The 18,634-nt window shown below is 45.5% G+C and overlaps 1 protein-coding gene across 1 annotated transcript in view; it reads right to left on the bottom strand.

Moving 5' to 3' along the window:
- Positions 1 to 16,953, bottom strand: part of RYR2 (ryanodine receptor 2) — an 809,907-nt gene extending 792,954 nt beyond the window's left edge. The window contains exon 1 of the mRNA XM_069571617.1: positions 16,555 to 16,953. Coding sequence (XP_069427718.1) covers positions 16,555 to 16,602 — 48 coding nt within the window. The 5' untranslated portion in view covers positions 16,603 to 16,953. The remainder of the gene's footprint in view (positions 1 to 16,554) is intronic.
- Between the last annotated feature and the right edge of the window lie 1,681 nt (positions 16,954 to 18,634).

Below are 18,634 nucleotides of genomic sequence, written 5' to 3'. Positions count from 1 at the left end.
AGGCCCTGAAGAGATTAAGACAATTCTTTGTTGTTAAGTGCAGACCTCTGTTGAAAGCTTTTACTTTTATATCACTGATGTTAAGTATGAAACCCACTGGGATTTGCACACTGAAATGCTATATATACTTACTGCTCAAATTTTTTTTTCAAAACAGATCTTTGCAAGCTATAAATTGTATCTGTGGTGTGCTGCCAATTAAATTAACATGTAAGCTTTATGGGAATTAAAATATCTCAGAAAAATGTAAATTGCTTAATTCTCTGAAAACTTACTGAAATTGACATAGCCAGCTAAACCATGTAACACAGTAGGAGAGCCAAGGGCAGTTGTTACCAGAAGAACCATTTTGTCTTCTAAGATATTTTGACATGTTCCCCTGATCTGAGCTGTCAGAAAACCATTCTAGCATATTCCATTTGCTGAAAATTATTTGTAAAAATGTACATATACCCTGCAATCTTTTTGAATCAGTAGCTATGGAAAAAAAATAAATAAAGCCGCTAGCGAGATGAACTTCTCCCACTCGTCCTAATGGATATGCTAGGCTGGATTATTTAATCACCAGCCCCATGCAACATCCAAACAAAACACGCCCAGCTTAGGATCAATGAAGCTCTAAGTTTAATTGCTTACTGCAAGGTTCCCAGCAGAAAAGGAAAGCTTGTAAAGCTAACCTAAAACCAAATGAAGATAGTGTGTGCGCTCAAACGAGGCAAAGTAGTAAGTAATTCTCTGCTAAAAGAGAGGATGTGTCCATGTACTTGTGTGCACAATTATGGCAGCAGGTGGAGGGTGGGGCAGTCTCCAGCCTGACCCGTATCTAGGCTGTTGCTCCACTGATACCATCAATAGATTACGGGCTCTCCCGTAAGGAAAAAAAAGGGGGCAGGAATAATCAGTAGCTTTCTGTCAACCTTGCTTCCCCTTCAAGCTACCACCTCTCCTCCTCGTCCTCCTCATCTATCGGTGATATCTACCTGTGTCTTCTAACTCTGCTTCCCACGCCCTCCTTGTCTGAGAACCCATCCGTTTCCGTGGCTTTGCTATCATACCAGCGGTATCCAAATCTTAGGTCTCGGCGAGGCTGTGAGGGAGCACCCGTTCCCGGCCTCCCTCCTGGCTGCTGGCGGCCCTCGGCGTCCCCCAGCTCAGAGAGGCATCGCTCCAGTGCACCTGTCTTCCCGCGGTCTGCTCCCTGTATACCTTCACATCAGCTTCCCTCTGCACGTGTCTGAGCCCAAATTTCCCCTTTTTTATAAAGACACCAGGTCATACTGGAGTAGAGCCTACCCTTGCAGCTGTGCATGCTCAGCCATGTCCAACTCTTCGTGAAACCATGGACTGTAGCCCACGAGGCTCCATGGGATTCTCCAGGCAAGAATACTGGAGCAGGTTGCCATTTCTTCCTCTAGGGGATCTTCCTGACCCAAGGATTGAACCTGCGTCTCCTGTGTCTCCTGCATTAGCAGGCAGATTCTTCACCACTACCTGGGAAGCCCCAAAGCCCACCCTTATGACCTCATTTTAGCTTCCCTACCTCTGTAAAGACCCTGTCTCCACGTAAGACCACATTCTGCGGTCCTGAGGGCTAAGACTCCTATTGAAACATTTGGAGAGGGATGCAAATCGAACCAAAACATACCTTAAAATCAGGATGTCTCAAACCAACCCACCACCTTCCCCTAAGACGTCCACTTGGACCATGTCTGTTTGAGTCCCAGGCTCATCCCTATCTCTTGCTTCTCCTCACATTGAATTCGTTACCACTCAACCCTGTACACCCTTTCTCCAGGACAGCATCTCTTAAGTCTTCCCCCTCTTTTTCATTCCCACAACCACCACACAAATTCAGGCTGAATTATCTTGCACTGAGTACGTGGTGACTGTTCTTAATAGGCTTCTTAGCTCTGGTCTCTCTCTGATCTTGCTATATCCCAATTTATTTTATAAATTGCTGCCACATTAATCTTCCTAACAGACAGCTCTGACCCATTTCTCTCATGAGAGAGGAGAAAAAATAATAATAATAACTTCAAGAGCCTTTCTTACCTTATAAATTCAGCATAAATCCCTGTCCCTGGTGGTCTCAAGTTCCCACCCTTCAGGGATTAGCCCAGCCCACACTCTCACATCATCTCTTTCCCAAACATGGCCCCACGTATTTCCGGCTGTTTCCATCAGAATCCTGCCAAGAAAAGAAACAGCAATCTCAAAGGGCTTCTTTAAAAGGCACTGAATGAAGAGATCAAAGAGTGAGCATGGAGGGTACTGGAGCCCAACAGAGAGGGAGAGATACCCAGCGACCAGCCACAGTGGGAAGCTGGTACCAGGCCTCCATCTGAAGCAATGAGCAGAAGTGATGAGAGCTCCCTGGCACTCAGCAGAAACAAGCGCCTCCTGGACACAAAGCAGGTCAGAGACGAGTGAAAAAAAGCACCAAGGATGAGAAAACAGACAGTACCAACCCACTGCCTCTACTTACATCCCTTCTCCCCCGGGATCCTGTCTGCCCACCTGCCCAGACTAATTCACCAAAATCCTATCCATCTTTAAAGGGTATATGAGTGACATGAAAGATAATTTTTTCCTGGGAAAAGCAGCACTCAAACAGAAACACACATATGTTTAAAATTTTACTGAATTCATAATTAAATGAAAGCACCAGTGTGACATTACCACACGTTCAAAGGAAAATCCAAAGAACATACGAATATATGCATCCATCAGGAAACCTGAAATGAATTTGCTTGCTGAGTGCAAAACTGCTCAGTATCCACACCTGCATGCCACCAAATACAATCTGCATTTTCTCTGAACAAGAATCCAAGATCCAGGAACCATTACCATCAGTTTTCTACAACTTAAGAGTTGTAAAATAGCTCAAAGTTGAATGAAAGGTAAAGATAACTCAAATGAGGGACTGATGGAGAACAGGGCACCCACGATTCTTTTCATTATTGGCCAAATTTAGCCTTTCACAGTGTTCCCTGACTACTGGAAGGGAGGAAGGAAGGAGGAAAGGAAAGAAAAGGGTTTTGGCATCAGAAAGACCTTGGGCTCACCACCAGCATCGCTTACTCATGAACTGACCTGAAGTAAGTCATTTCACTACCTACAGCTCAGTTTCTTGATCTGTACAACAGCAATTAACTGCTTTATGGACTAAATGAATTGCTCTGGGAGTCAGATGCATGGTGGCAATCCTGAGCCAAATAAATGGTAGCCAAAGATTACTTTCATGTTCCATCACTACAAATCACGGAGTTAGACCAATGCTCCTTTTCAATCTGAAAACTGTGTGACTGTAAATGCTGTCTCCTCCATGAAGACTTAGACCACCTTCATTACAGACGTGGACCCTTGCTTCCTCAGCATCGTCTCCCACACCAGCTCTGTCTCATGCCTACTTTGTAGTAGAACATTTCCTCTCTCCTGATTCCCCATCCAACCCACCAAACGTAAGAGACTCAGGCCAAGGGGGAGAGAAGGGATGGACTGGGAGCTGGGGATTAGCAGATGCAAAGTATTACACACAGGAAGGATAAACAATGAGGCCCCACTGTATAGCGCAGGGGACTGTATTCAATATCCTGTGATAAATCACAATGGAAAAGAATATGAAAAAGAATGTATGTATATATAACTGAGTCGCTCTGCTATACAGCAGAAATTAATACAACACTGTAAATCAACTATACTTTAATACAATAATCTTTAAAAAAAGAAACTCAGGAACAAGCTCAGATATATTAGAGTTCTAGCACACAGAACGGCCCCTGGTACACAGAAGGTACTCCAAAAATATTTCAAAATGAACTCAAAGAAAAGATTACTCAAAACCACAGTGAGCTAAATCAACAAGGAAGATATGTACAATGGCAAAAAAAAAAAAAAAAAGAACTATCACATAACCCCATTAGAATGGCTTTTCTCAAAAAGACAAGAAATAATTAGTGTTGGTAAAGATACAAGGAAAAGAAAACTCTTGTGTGATGTTGGTGGGAATATAAACTGGTTCAGCCACTATGGAAAACAGTACTGAGAATCCTCAAAAAACTTAAAATAGAAAGAACTACTGTATGATCCAAAATCCCACTTCTGAGTATTTCTATGAATGAATCAAATACACACACAAGGAAGTATCATTCAGCCATAAAAAAGAATGAAATCTTGCCATCTGCAACAATACAAGTGGACCATGAGGGTATTAAGCTAAGTGAAACAAGTCAGACAAAGACAATACTGTACAATCTCACTTATAATGGGAAACTAAAAACAAAACCACCAGACTCACAGAGAACAAATTGGTGGTTGCTAGGGAGGGGGGGGGGGGGGGCGGCGGCAAAATGGATGAAGGAAGTCAAAAGGTACAAAACTCCTTGATTTTAGTTATAAAATAAATAAGTCCTAGGAATATAATACTAGGGGCTTCCCTAGTAGCTCAGACGGTAAAGCATCTGTCTGCAATGCAGGATACCCGGGTTCAATCCCTGGGTCAGGAAGATCCCCTGGAGAAGGAAATGGCAACCCACTCCAGTACTCTTGCCTGGAGAATTCCACGGGCAGAGGAGCCTTGGCGGGCTACAGTCCATGGGGTTGCTGAGAGTTGGACACGACCGAGCAACTAACACAGGAATATTATGTAAGGCATGGTGATTACAGTCAGTATGATATTACTGTATTGTGTGTGCGGAAGTTGCTAAGACAGAAGATCTTAAAAGTACCTGTTGCTGTTGTTCAGTCATGTCTGTCTGCGACCCCAATGGACTGTAGCACACCAGGCTTTCCTGTCCTTCACGATTTCCTGGAATTTGCTCAAACCTGTCCATTGAGTTGGTGATGCCATCCAACCATCTCATCCTCAGTCACCCCCTTCTCCTCCTGCCTTCAATCTTTCCCAGCATCATGGTCTTTTCCAATGAGTCAGTGGCCAAAGTCTTGGAGCTTCAGCTTCGACGTCAGTCCTTTCAATGAATATTCAGGGTTCATTTCTTTCAAGATTAACTGGTTTGACCTCCTTGCAGTCCAAGGAACCCTTAAGAGTCTTCTCCAGCACCACAGTTCAAAAGCATCAGTTCTTTAGCACGCAGCCTTCTTTATGGTCCAGCTCTCACATCCATACATGACTACTGGAAAAACAACAGCTTTGAGTAAATGGATCTTTGTTGGCGAAGTGACATCTTTGCTATTTAAACACTATCTAGCTTTGTTGTAGCTTTTCTTTCCAGGAGCAAGCATCTTTTCATTTCCTGGCTGCAGTCACTGTCCATAGTGATAATGGAGTCCAAGAAGATAAAATCTGTCACTGTTTACACTTTTTCCCTATCTATCTGCCATTAAGTGATGGGACTGGATGCCATGATCTTAGTGTTTTTAATGTTGAGTTTTAAGCCAGCTTTTTCACTCTCCTCTTTCATTCTCATCAAGAGGCTCTTTAGCTCCTCTTCACTTTCTGCCATTAAGAGTGGTATCATCTGCATATCTGAGGTTGTTGATATTTCTCCAGCAATCTTGATTCCAGCTTGTGAGTCATACAGCCTGACATTTCACATAATGTACTCTGCATATAAGTTAAATAAGCAGGGTAATGATACACAGCCTTTACATACTACTTTCCAAATTCTGAACTAGTCTTTTGTTCCATGCCCAGTTCTAACTGTTGCTTCTTCACCTGTAGACAGGTTTCTTAGAAGGCAGGTAAAATGATCTGGCATTCCCATCTCTTTAAGAATTTTCCAGTTTGTTGTGATCCACACAGTCAAAGGATTGAGCATAGTCAATGAAGCAGAAATAGATGTTTTTCTGGAATTCCCTTGCCTTTTCTATGATCCAGCGGATGTTGGCAATTTGATCTCTGATTCCTCTGCCTTTTCTAAATCCAGCTTGTATATCTGGAAATTCTCAGTTCACATGCTATTGAAACCTAGCTTGAAGGATTTCGAGATTACCTTGCTAGCATGTGAAATGAGTGCAAAAATGTTCCTACCACAGGAAAGATCCTATCACAGAAAAAAATATAAAATCTTTACATGTGGTGACAGATGTTCAACCAAACATGCTGGCCATTTTGCAATCTATACAGATATCACTATCATTATGTTGCACGTCTGAAACTAATAAAATGGTATTTGTGAACTGTGCCTCAAACAGATAGACAGACAGAGGGATGGATCCTAAAGCAGCCTCACAGGGTAAAAACCACAGACAAGACAGAACACTGGAGCAGAAAGGGATGGGACCACAGCTACTGCTTCTCCTTTCCCAGTTCATTCATCTTCTTTTGCATGAGAAGGACTCAAGCTGGGCTGCTGTTTGCAGGCTTTCCTGAGCGATGCACTTGTCTGAAGCAGCAGCGAGACTTTTAAACTCAGTAATAATACCCCGTCTTCAGGAGATGATGGTCCCCTTTACCGTCACAGAGAAGACAGCAGCAGAACTGAAGGCTTTAAGCTTCTTTGACAGCCATCAATCAGAAACAACTCATTCCAGCTCTTCAGTCGTCTGTGACTCAAGAGGAAATGTTCTCCTGACACGTCACTGAACCTACAAGCCAGAACTTGTAAGCCGATCATAACTCCCAACAACGGGCACCGTCTTAAAAGACAAATCATGTCAGATGTGTCCAGGACCAGAGGGGATGGAGGGAATATTCTATATGATAACAAGGAGAGAGATAAAAGAGCGCTGAGGATTCAATTCAGTGAGTGTGGGCGAGGATCTGTCCCTGCTAACGTTTTTAAGTACCCTAATCATCCTTCAACGTGCTGTTCTTCTCTAAAACGACTGTCTTCTACCCGAGGGGATCATAATTGTACATGTCCCTGAAGTACTTTATGATCAAAATTTGGTAAAAAGAAATATGGAGTACTATCTTTCTTTCGTGTGTGTGACCAAAATTTCCTCATGAAAATGTCTTTGTGTGTGTAAAATAAACACAGACTTTAGTAAAATTTAAAAGAGGTCATATCTTGATCACCATAAATCCACTGTGGAAAACAAGTGAGCACAACTTTTAATGACTAGAAGCTCAGCGTGACATTCAGTACCTATTTAACAATGGCCCAATTTACTCAACATCAATGATTTGATTTTTTTTTCCTGGATTTTTGTCTTTTTTCTTATCTCTTTTTCTTTGTGCTCTCAAAAATACCTTTTACTTTGTGGCTTTGGCTGTGTATTAAAAATGAGTGAAACTCATGAGTTCACGCAAACTATATGAGTCTGATTCTAAATCCAGGGGGAAATAAACTGGGAGATTAGGGTTGATATATATATATATTATGTATATATACACTAGGATATATGAATATATTAGGATTTATATATATATATATCATTTCATATTGATATATATGTATTAGGATATATATATACTCTGATACTATGTATAAAATAGATTGGGCTTTTGGGCTTCCCAGGTGCCTCAGTGGTAAAGAACCCACCTGCCAAGCAGAGGACTTGAGTTCAACCGCTGTGTCGAGCAGAGCCCCTGAAGAAGGAAATGGCAACCCACTCCAGTATTCTAGTCTGGGAAATCCCATGAACAGAGGAGCCATGGGGTCACAAACATTCAGACACAACTTAGCAACTAAACCACCACCACCACATAAAATAGATACTTAATGAGAACCTACTGTACAGCTCAGAGAACTCTACTCAGTGCTCCGTGGTGACCTAAATGGGAAGGAAATCCAAAACAGAAGGGATATATGTATATGTCTAGCTAATTCACTTCGATATACAGTAGAACTAACACAGCACTGTAAAGCAACTATATTTCAATACAAAGTAATTTTAAAAAGCAACAAAGTTCACAAAAACAACCTTCAAAAAAAAAAACTTGCAATAGCATTAGACGTGGAACCAACGCGCAAAAACAAAGTTTTTAAGATCACAAACTCCTTTAAGGGGAAAAATAAAAGTGCTTGCCGTAGGAGAACAAATATCAATAAATAGACAACAAAGGTTTGTTCCTCCTCCCAGGCGGATGAGGATTCTGAACCTGTGTCCCCCGCTCTCCGACCACACTAGGAAGTGCTTATCCCTGTGGACAAGGAGTGCTCACAGCACCTAGGAGGTAAGTCCTGCCTCAACCCTCTCCAAACCCAGCAAGGCCCATCACTCTCTGAGCTCCGACGGTACTTTCTAGGGTTCCCCTCACTGTGCTCTGTGTCCGCCTTGGCTCCCCAGCGAGAGTTAAGGTCTTCTTCAGGAAACTGGCAAATACTGATCACTGCCTGGGGACAGGAGGTACCAGGCATCGTCGCCTAGTGGAGGTCTCATCTGGGCACACGTGTCAGTGGTTCCTGCTCTGTGGACAGAACTCTGCTTGGATAATGGGCATGGAGGCAACTCTGTGCCAGTCCCCTGAACACCCCAAGTCAGCAACATGAAAACTTCAAGTTTCGATTTCCAGAAGTAACATCATTGTAGGACTCTTACTGGGCCACTGGAAGCACGAAGAGCAGCTTTTTAATCTGGGCTTTGAGGCCACCTATCTATACTGTTTAGGAAACCCCAGAAATATGGGTCAATTCTTCACCAGCCCAAGAGAAAAAAGGGAAACCAGAAAAGTGCTTCAAAGCTGAGAGGCTGGAGAGCGAGACATCACTACGAGTTTAGTTGCTGATGCTATGATCCACAAAGGCGAAAATACCCAGGGACCCCCAGAATCACCCAAAGTATGCATGTCCAATATTTGTTCACAGAATGTATTATTAACATATGATGTTCTCTGCTTGCACTAAAGGGCCCTTTATTTGTCTATGAACTTCTAAGCAGCCAATGCTCATATGAAATTTTTTTTAATCCACAATAATAGCTGATGTGCTTGTTATATATAGCGCATCATAGGTACAAAATATATATTTGTTGAAAGCATAAGGGAAAAAATATATAGAAGAAACTATCCTTCAGCTTCCAGATTCTGAATCTAATGCATTTGTTTGACTGCTTATTACAAATAAATGACAATGGATGATATTGTGAAAAAAAAAATGTGATGTCCAGTCCCAGGGCAAGGTTTTATTACACTCATTCTTCTAAATGGTTCGAGTCTGGCTGACCCCAGGACTCTTAACAAGACAACGAGCCGCTCAGAGGTAAACAATTCCCCATTTTTCAGTTCCCGAAAGAATTTTTATGGGACCCTCTCCAATCCCAAGGTTATCCAATCACTTACTGGCTAAGTCCCCATCCCAACATTCTTCCCATAATTAATAAAGACGAAAGTAAATGGGTAACATCTCTCCACTGGATGCCCCTGTGATGCCCAGGAAATCACCTCACCATCTAGAAGCTTGTCATTTGAAGAACAGATTGGGAAATGAGCCCAGGGTCTCTCCTGGGCAGCCCCTATCACTCAGACTCACTTAGTCCTTCCATTATGCCCTTTCTTGCTCCGTTCACTTGTCTCGGTCACTTTGCTCTCTTTATTTCCTCACAAGGGTGAGACCTTGCATGATGGGGAACCCAAGTAAGGTGTCAAGAATCAGATTATTCAGATTCGACGAGAGAAGTCAGACTGTGTGTGCCAGGAATTCAGAAGCAAGGAGTGGTGGCAGGAACACAGGGGGTTAAGGGGCCGCAACGGCAGGAGGATTCAAGGTGAGCTGCAGTGGCTGGGAAAGGGGGAATGATGAGGGCTAGCACAAGTGCCGGGGTGTGAAAGAAACCTAAACCTGAGCCAGGCGGCCAGGGAGACAGTGACAGGCGGTGAAGACAAGTCAAGAATGAGAGGAACAAAAGGAACTGAACTGATGCACTTAGTACCTTTAGGTTCTAAGGAAAACTTTTAGAAACTTTCCTGAGTCCCTAAACTAGGTCCTGGTGGATTCAGGTGCTTTTCTGGAGATTAGGAGCACACCGGTATGTTTCAGCCAGACCCACTGGCCAGTGCACAGCCACAGGGAAGGAGAGCCACTGGGCGAGAGAATGCACACATACTCAGGATGCTGTGCACAGGGCAGGAGGGGAGTTAAACAGGCTGCAGGCAGCTGGAGACGAGAGTGCAAAGGCCAGCAGATCTGGGAGGGTTGCTTCTATGCAAAGAAACAGCATTGGGAAAGTTCGTGTCATTCCTCCGCTTCCCAGAGCTGGATGAAGCCACCGTTATGCTTTTCAAACTCTATTCCTCCAAGGATCCCAGACGGTGAGGCACAGATAAGCTCACGAAGGCAGAAGAGTGAGAACTAGAAATAGGACGGCATCTTTGGGGACGATTTGGAGTAGACAAAGTGAAAAGAACCCAAAAAAGTGTGACAGGAAATGTACAAAAATAACTTAAAACGTATCCTAGCTCCAGAGGCAGACAGAGGAGCTTCCCAAAGGAGAGCTAGGTTAGTAGAGTTGGTGAGGTCTCCATGAACACGGGTTGGGGGAACATTCAGATTTGGCACAGAGGAGGTTACCGTCATATCATCTACTCAAGTGATTTTAACAGAAGTGAGCTAACAATTACCTGGAGTGGTGGAGACAAGCAGTGGGTGGAGACCACATCTTAAGGAGTTGAGCGGTGAAAGGAGGCTAGGGTCAAACAAAGGAATTTTAAGACAGAAGAACTTAGCCTGATTCAAGATTAACCAGAGGGAACACGTGGAGAGGGAGGCAGAGAAAGGATGGAATGCAGGCAAGATTCGCATCGTGGACCAGCGACCAAGTACTGTACTGAGATCTGGGACACAAGCGGGATTGCAACTTTAGGAAGGAAGAAAGAAATGTCCTTGTCAGCAGCTAGGACAAGAGGCCAGATTTAGACAATGAACCCTGTGAAGGTGACGATAAGTAAAAAATGGAACAGGTGGACTTAGATCTCCTGTACAAAGAAGGCTATGCTAATAATCCAGAATTATGAGCGATTCTTCAGAGATTTTCACACCCTTTGCATTACTCTAATGCTGCTGTTATGGGCTGAATGTTTGCATACCCCCAAGTCTCCTGTGTTGAAATCCTAACTCCCAAGGGGACAGTATCAGGAAGTAGGAGAGGGTGGAACCCTTGTTAATGGTGTTAGTGCCCTTATAAGAAACAACAGACTCACAGACTTGGAGAATGAAGTTATGGTTACCAGGAGGGAAAGGATGAGGGGAAAGGATAATTAGGGAGTTGGGGATCAGCATGTACACACTGCTGTATTTTAAGTGGATAATCAACCAGTATAGCACGGGGAAACTGTGCTCAATGTTATATGGCAGCCTGGATGTGAGAGGAGTTTGGGAGAGAGGATACATGTGTATGTATGGCTGAGTCACTTTGGTGTGCACCTGAACCCATCACAATACTGTGAATCTGCTAAACTCTAATATAAAATGTTTCCGTTCAGTTCAGTCCCTGACTCTTTGCAACCCCATGAATCGCAGCACGCCAGGCCTCCCTGTCCATCACCAACTCCCGGAGTTCACTCAGACTCATGTCCATCGAGTGAGTGATGCCATCCAGCCATCTCATCCTCTGTCGTCCCCTTCTCCTCCTGCCCCCAATCCCTCCCAGCATCAGAGTCTTTTCCAATGTTTAACAATAAATAAATAGAAGAAACATAAGAGAGATGATTTTTCTCTCAGCTATATGAGGATACAACAAGAAGACAGACATCTCAAACCAGGAAGAGAGTCCTCACCACAGACTAGATCTGCTGGCACTTTAATCTTGGCTCCACCAAACTCCAGACCCATAAGAAACAAATGTGTGTTGTTTAAACCACCCAGTCCGTGGTATTCTATTATAGGGGCCTGAACCAAGACAGTCACTCCAAACCATTTCACCTCTCTGAGCTTTTCTTTATCTGCATAATTCAGGGGAAAGAGACACAGGGGAAGACAGGGTAATGTTTTCCAACGGTCTCTTCCTACCCAAGTATCTCAGCGTTTCTACATCTGCTTTTTCCATCTAATTGTTCCATGCCAGCCTCTAAATCTTTGCTTTGCAATTATAATTGCAGACCACTTGTTTTCCTTACGTTGAATCCTTAACACCCAGCATCATGCCATGCACATAGAAGGTGTTCAACAAATTTTTTTTCAATTAAAAAAATCTCCATAATGTCAGAGTTTCAGGAGACAAATGTGTGCCTTGTCATCACTCCCTCTTCCCCAAGGGCTATTTACAGAAGCACAGTCACCCGGAAGTTGTAATCCTTTCTCTGGCAATTCAGCCTTGATAAAAACACTTATCTAAAGCCAAAGGACAAACAAGATGGAATGTCAAGTAAATTAGTGCCCTAAGTGTTTCAGATCCTGCCCTTCCTGCCAATGTGCACACACCAATTTCTAGATTAAGAAAAACAAGCGAAAAAAATAAGCCTGGGTCGGCTTCCCAACAGTTCCTTGGGAAAAAAAAGAAAATACCACAGTGCATATCTACTGATAGCTCCTCATGCCTTCATTATCAAGGGAGCAAAAAGTGCTCACCCAGAATCTTGTTTGTACTCTGTGACATTCCCATAGCCAAGAAAACTGACTGTGTCTCCTGTTTGCTATAAACCAAAAACACGCTTCAGCAGCTGATAAAGCAGGCTTTCTCTCCTGGAAAAGACATCCACCTAAGATCTGAGTTTTAGTCTTGGTTCCACACCACTGAGTAGCTGACTTTGTACAATTAACCTGCCTGGACCTCTACAAACTGGGGCTACACATTCCAGTCTGATCTATTTCCCTGTGTTCCACTGGCAATTACACCTTATAATCACTCCTGTGGCTCAGCTGGTAAAGAATCCACCTGCAATGCGGGAGACCTGGGTTTGATCCCTGGGTTGGGAAGATCTCCTGGAGGAGGGAAAGGCTACCCACTCCAGTACTGTGGCCTGGAGAATGCCCTGGACTACACAGTCCATGCAGTCACAGAGTCGGACACGACTGAGCGACTTTCACTTTCTTTCACCATTAATTGCTGAATCCTTTCTGGGAAGCTTCCTATCAACAGCAAGCCAGATATGGAAGCACTGAGAAGAAACCTATGGTGAATATTTCATTCTGCAAAGGAAGACACATCCCTACCAGAAGAACTTCTGCAACCTGGATTAAGTCTGAAGTCTCAACCTTTGCATAAATGCAAAACTACAAGCCACAGCACACCCCCAGATAACTCCTCTGTGCTTACACAAAATGAAAGAAAAGCGAAGTACTTGGGAAAAATCAACTCTGGTGTTGTACATCACTGTTTGCTTACAGTTAAGGGATTCCATCATCGCTATTCTGGTAAGCTAAGGATATTTTTAAAATAAAATAAACAACACATCCCAAATCATGGTTGTGTGTGGAAATGACAGTGAATAAAATCCATTATGGGCTGAAGGTGTATTTCACGATAGGATTCTTCTAAGTGTCCAGCACGTTCAGCATTTACATGTATATTCTTAATTTCTCTCACAGATAAACACATCAGAGGAGGCTTGCTTCTAGCTGGTGGGAAAGCCACTGAATGGATGATAATCTTTCATCTGTGTAAGCGTTTAAAAGGAATATTAGCAAACTCACAACTGCATAACGGAAAAGAGCTAGGAGAGAGACCAACAGGGGCTAAACAGTGACAAAACTCCCCTTTACAAATGAAGAATTAATTAACTGATTAATTAACAGCAGCAGACATAACTCAGGGACGGAATCCATTCAAGGCTTCACTTTTGCTTCTTTTACAGTGATCATAAACCTCTGCAAGAAGATGATGGAAGAAGAAAATCTTTCTGTGGACACAAAGATGCCGAAGACTCAACAATGCACTGCAGTGCTTGAATAAAAACCCAAGAAAATATTCAAGGTGCTCTACTCAGAATATTCGATGATGCTGCTGCTGCTGCTGCTGCTGCTTCAGTCGTATCCGACTCTGTGCGACCCCATAGACGGAAGCCCACCAGGCTCCCCGGTCCCTGGGACTCTCCAGGCAGGAAAACTGGAGTGGGTTGCCATTTCCTTCTCCAAGGCATAAAAGTGAAAAGTGAAAGTGAAGTCACTCAGTCGTGTCCAACTCTTAGCGACCCCATGGGCTACAGTCTACCAGGCTCCTCCATCCATGGGATTGTCCAGGCAAGAATACTGGAGTGGGGTGCCATTGCCTTCTCCAAGAATATACTATATGTCTGGTCAAATTCACCATTATGGCCTTTTAATGACTAACAGTTTGACTTTTTTTTTTTAAAGCAGGACAGTTATCCATAATCTGTAACCATTTTATGTAGGTGTGCAGGTTGTTAATACTCCCTGGGCTACCAAAAAAACAGAGAAAAAAATGCTCCGCCTCCCAAAAAAAGGTAAGAACTACATTCTCTCCATTCCTAATTCCATTAACATTTCTGAACCAACAACATTATCGGATTAAGTGAATAAAACAGAAAGGAGCAAGGGCAGACAGAGGAGTGATAAAGGGTTTGAGAGTTTCTGTATTAAAACTAAAATTTAGAGGGAAAGGCATGTTTTCCTTTTAGATGTTCATGCCACACCACACCAAAAAAATTCCCCTGCTCCATCAAGCTACCTCCTTCAAGGTCATTTATCATCAGCACAACAGCCTACGGATGTTTTATTAAAAGAAAAATCCCAGCCTAGGACTGCCAGATCTCTACCCACGACCCACTTATCAAAGGTGTCGCTGGGGCTGACAGGCAGCTGTCCAGGGGCACAGACTTAACATTACTTTATATGTACAGAAGCCCATCAGCAAGCACATTACCTCGGTCCCCATTAAGTATTCTGATAACACCACCTCCATGAGCTCCGCTAACATTTAAGCCTGCAGGAAGCCCTTGAGTGCACAGAGCCTTCCAAAATTTTCTAGCTAATTTTAACCCTATAGAGTATGAAAAAAAATTGAATTGAGAGATTACACAGCAACTAAATATTTTACCCACCCAAACAAAAGCTTTCACAGTACTGAGAAACATCTTTTCATGTGGCTTTTTATTAGTTATTAGAAAACGATATCGTTTTTCACTAAAAAATAAATAAATAAATAAAGGTAAACTGTCTTACTAGTAGGCTTAAAATACTCCTGATGAGCAAGGTTTTCCTGAACTGGTTCTTTAGAGCTGGGTGGTGGAGCAGTAGTACCACCAACAGCATATGTAATGGTGCATGACTCGCAGCTATTAGATCAAATCACTGGCCAATCTGAAGTGTACCCTGGATTTTATTCTTTCTAAAGCCCCTACCCCCAAGCAAAATTGAGTGCAAAAAAAAAAAAAAAATAGAAGAGCTAAATGGAAAAACAGGCCACTTAGAATGCTCTTGAACAAATGTACTGTTTTCACTCGTTCGGGACCCAAATACATCATCTAGGCTCTTTTCGCACCTAAAAGTTGCTATCTGGTTAATATTTCAAAACCTAAGTCTCGCTCTAATTGTCTGTGACTGTGGGGTAATTGCAAGTGGGCACCGACAGCTTTTTCACTGTTGGGGAAAGAAGAGACACGAGAAGCTGCAGTCTTTGGCGGGGGGGATGGGAGGTGGAGGGAATCCTGGAAGGGAATATCCTTCGGAGAGGAGGAGGCAAGTGCAGGGAAAGGAAAGACCGAGAGGATGCTGTAAACGCTAACACGGCGATTCTTAACCAGAAGTTACATTTTCTTTTGCCAAGGGGCTCTCCAGTCCCAGCTTCGAGGGGACCAAAGCCTCAGCCAGGGAAGTATCTGCAGCGTTCGAACAAATCGGCGACAGGAAGGAGCAGTGCCAAGGGGTACTTAAGGAGAAAAAACTGTATTAGTGCGAAGCCAACCTTTCCCTGCTGCCACTCAGTGTGGAAATTCCAGGCAGCCTCCCTGCCCTTACACACACGCGCGCACACACACACACACTTTGCTGCACTCAGCGTTCAATAAGCCAACATTTAGAGAACGACGCGTTCGCGAGGTCCCTGCCGCCCCCGCGTGCGCGTGCACAGACACTCACTTCCCATCCCTTCCACGTTCTGCGAGCAGTCTCAGCACCACCAACGGCCCAAACCCAGGCACCGCGAGGTCCACGGAGACGACGCTCTCTCCCCTGAGCAGCACCTCGGCTTGGGGGCAGTCTCGGGGCACGTCCTGCACCCGCCTCCCCGACCCCGGCAACGCCAACTGCGCGAATCCCCGGGTTGCGTGACTGCGCGCGGGTCTAACGCGAAAGCCGAGAAACCGCGCCGCGGCGGGATTCCGGGCAACAACCGCGTCCCCGCTGGTCCCCGCTCCGCACCGCGCACTCCGTCTGCACTGTGCCCCGGCTGCCCCGAAGGTCCCAGCCTCGCCGACCGGTCAGGCCGGATCGGCAGCCCCCGAGTCTCCAGACTCCCGCTGCTCCGGGGCTCCCGATCTCAGCGCCCCGGGACCAAGCCGGTGCGCCGCCGGCCGCTCTTCGCGCTCCGGCCACGCTCGGTCTCCGGGCTTTACACACGGGCGCACAGACACGCACCCTCCCTTCCCTCGCCCCGGCACGCACACTTGCGCCCCCCGGGAGTTGCCCGCCTCCTCCCGCACCGCCAGAGGCAGCCCCCTACGCGCCCGCGCGTCCCACTGCCGGGAGCCGGCCAGTGGATGCCCCGGCTCCCTCTAGCCGCCCCCCCTCCGGGGAACCCGAGACGCGCGGCGCTTACAGTTCGCAGGAACTGGATCTCATCTTCGCCCTCGCCCCCATCGGCCATGGCTCTGCTCCTTCTCGCAGGGGCCGGCCCCCGAACCCCGCGGAGCCCGGCGTCGCTGGCGGCGGCGGTCCCTCGCTCTGTCTGCTGCTGCTGCTGTTTCTGCTGCCGGGAGCCGGGGGCGGGAGGGGTCCGAGGCTGCTGGGTGCCGAGCGCCAGGCGGTCCCCGCCTGCAGAGCGGAGGAGGAGGCCGGCGGGCGGGGGCGGCGGAGGCGGGAGCCTCCCTGCGCCGCACTGTGCGGGAGGAGGGCGACCCGGCCCGGAGGACGCGGGCAAGCGGCCCCGCAGCCCCGCCGCGCTGGCTTCGCGCGCCCCGCCTGCCGCAGGCGGACTGCTCGGCCCCGGCTCCTCCGAGCGAGTGCGCTGAGCTGGCGGAGCCCGGGTGAGTGCCGCGGTGGGGGCGGGGAGTGGGGGCGGACGGGCGGGGAGGAGCTCGCCGGCTCCCCTCTGCTGCAGGTAATCCGCAGCCCGCTCCTCGGGGCCACCAAATCCGAGGCCCAGCGCCGCTTACTGGCCGCTCCGGGTATCGGAGCCGGAGCGCAGCCGATGGGCGCGCAACCTTCCCGCGGCGCCCTTCTTGTTTCCCTGGGCTCCTGCACCTGCGGCTTCTGACCTTAAACCAGCTCTCACGATTGCTTCTCCTGCGGGAGCGGAAGGGACTCCCACAGTACTTTCCGCGGCACTTCAGGTCTCAGGCAAGAATCATCTTTCACCCGGATGCCCGGAGTGGATCACCTCCAAGTAAAGGTGATTTTAAACTTAGATTAGCTCTGTTCCCCGATCATCATGAGAATTCATTAGGATCTAGTGTCGGCGCACCATGCTCCTCACAGATCAGACACACAAAATGCACGGTACATAGAACTGTAACAAACTCATTCAACAAATACATGGTGAGTCCCTGTGCCAGATACTGGAGAATAAACAGACCGGAGTTTACACTCTATTAGAAGTGCTTAACTATGGATTGCGATAAGCTATGAGATATCAGTATGAATCATTGAGGCCGTCTAAATTCGGAATATGGTACTCTCTGTCCTCACTATACAGCCATTTACTTCTGAAGAAAGTCGAGCATTTCACCACAAGTATCAATATGTAGTTCCCGCAATCCTCCGTGCAATTACCCACCAAATTGCCGTTTAACAAAATTGCTGTAAGAAAACGCAGGGTCTGAGAGAATTTGGACAGGAAAGCACTTATCTCTTGTTCCTAGTGCACGATTCCTTCATTTACGATACTTTAAGTATATACAAACCAAAGACTGCAAATGTCAATCCTCCAAAGATTCAGACGCTGTCAGGTGAAGGTTTGTCATCAGTTGACCTACATTGTAGCATATAACTGGTTACTAAAATCTGCATAGTAGATTCTATGCACCTTATATGCTATTTTCAGCTTTCATGAACTTTATACTTACTGAGCCAGTTTTACATATTTCCAGTAGAATGAATAACATAAAGAATATGCTTAAAATATGCTTATCTCTTGGTGAGATTAGCAATGCTCTGCTCTATTTTATGATACTAATCATATTACCGAAGTTCTTGACATATTTTTGTATATGGACCCATAATGACTAGCCAATTCTTTCTTTTTTTTTAAGATTTTTTTTAATGTGGGCCATTTTTGAAGTCTTCATTGAATTTGTTACAATACTGTTTCTGTTGTTTATGTTGTGGTTTTTCCACCCAGAGGCATGTGAGATCCTAGCTACCCCACCAGGGATTGAACACACACCTCTGCATTAGAAGGCAAAGTCCCAACCACTGGACCGTCAGGAAAGTCCCAAAGACTAACCAATTCTTAAAACATAATTTACATGATTTTCACACCTCAGTTCAGTTCCACTCAGTCACTCAGTCGTGTCCAACTCTTTGCTAGCCCATGAATTGCAGCACACCAGGCCTCCCTGTCCATCACCAACTCCTGGAGTTCACCCAAACTCATGTCCATTGAGAGTAGGTGATACCATCCAGCCATCTCATCCTCTAACGTCCCGTTCTCCTCCTGCCCCCAATCTTTCCCAGCTCCA

The sequence above is a fragment of the Ovis canadensis genome, chromosome 25 (genome assembly GCF_042477335.2).
Source record: "Ovis canadensis isolate MfBH-ARS-UI-01 breed Bighorn chromosome 25, ARS-UI_OviCan_v2, whole genome shotgun sequence".
Classification (NCBI taxonomy): domain Eukaryota; kingdom Metazoa; phylum Chordata; class Mammalia; order Artiodactyla; family Bovidae; genus Ovis; species Ovis canadensis.
Note: the sequence above shows the minus strand (reverse complement) of the source record. Positions and strands in the feature narration are given on the sequence as shown.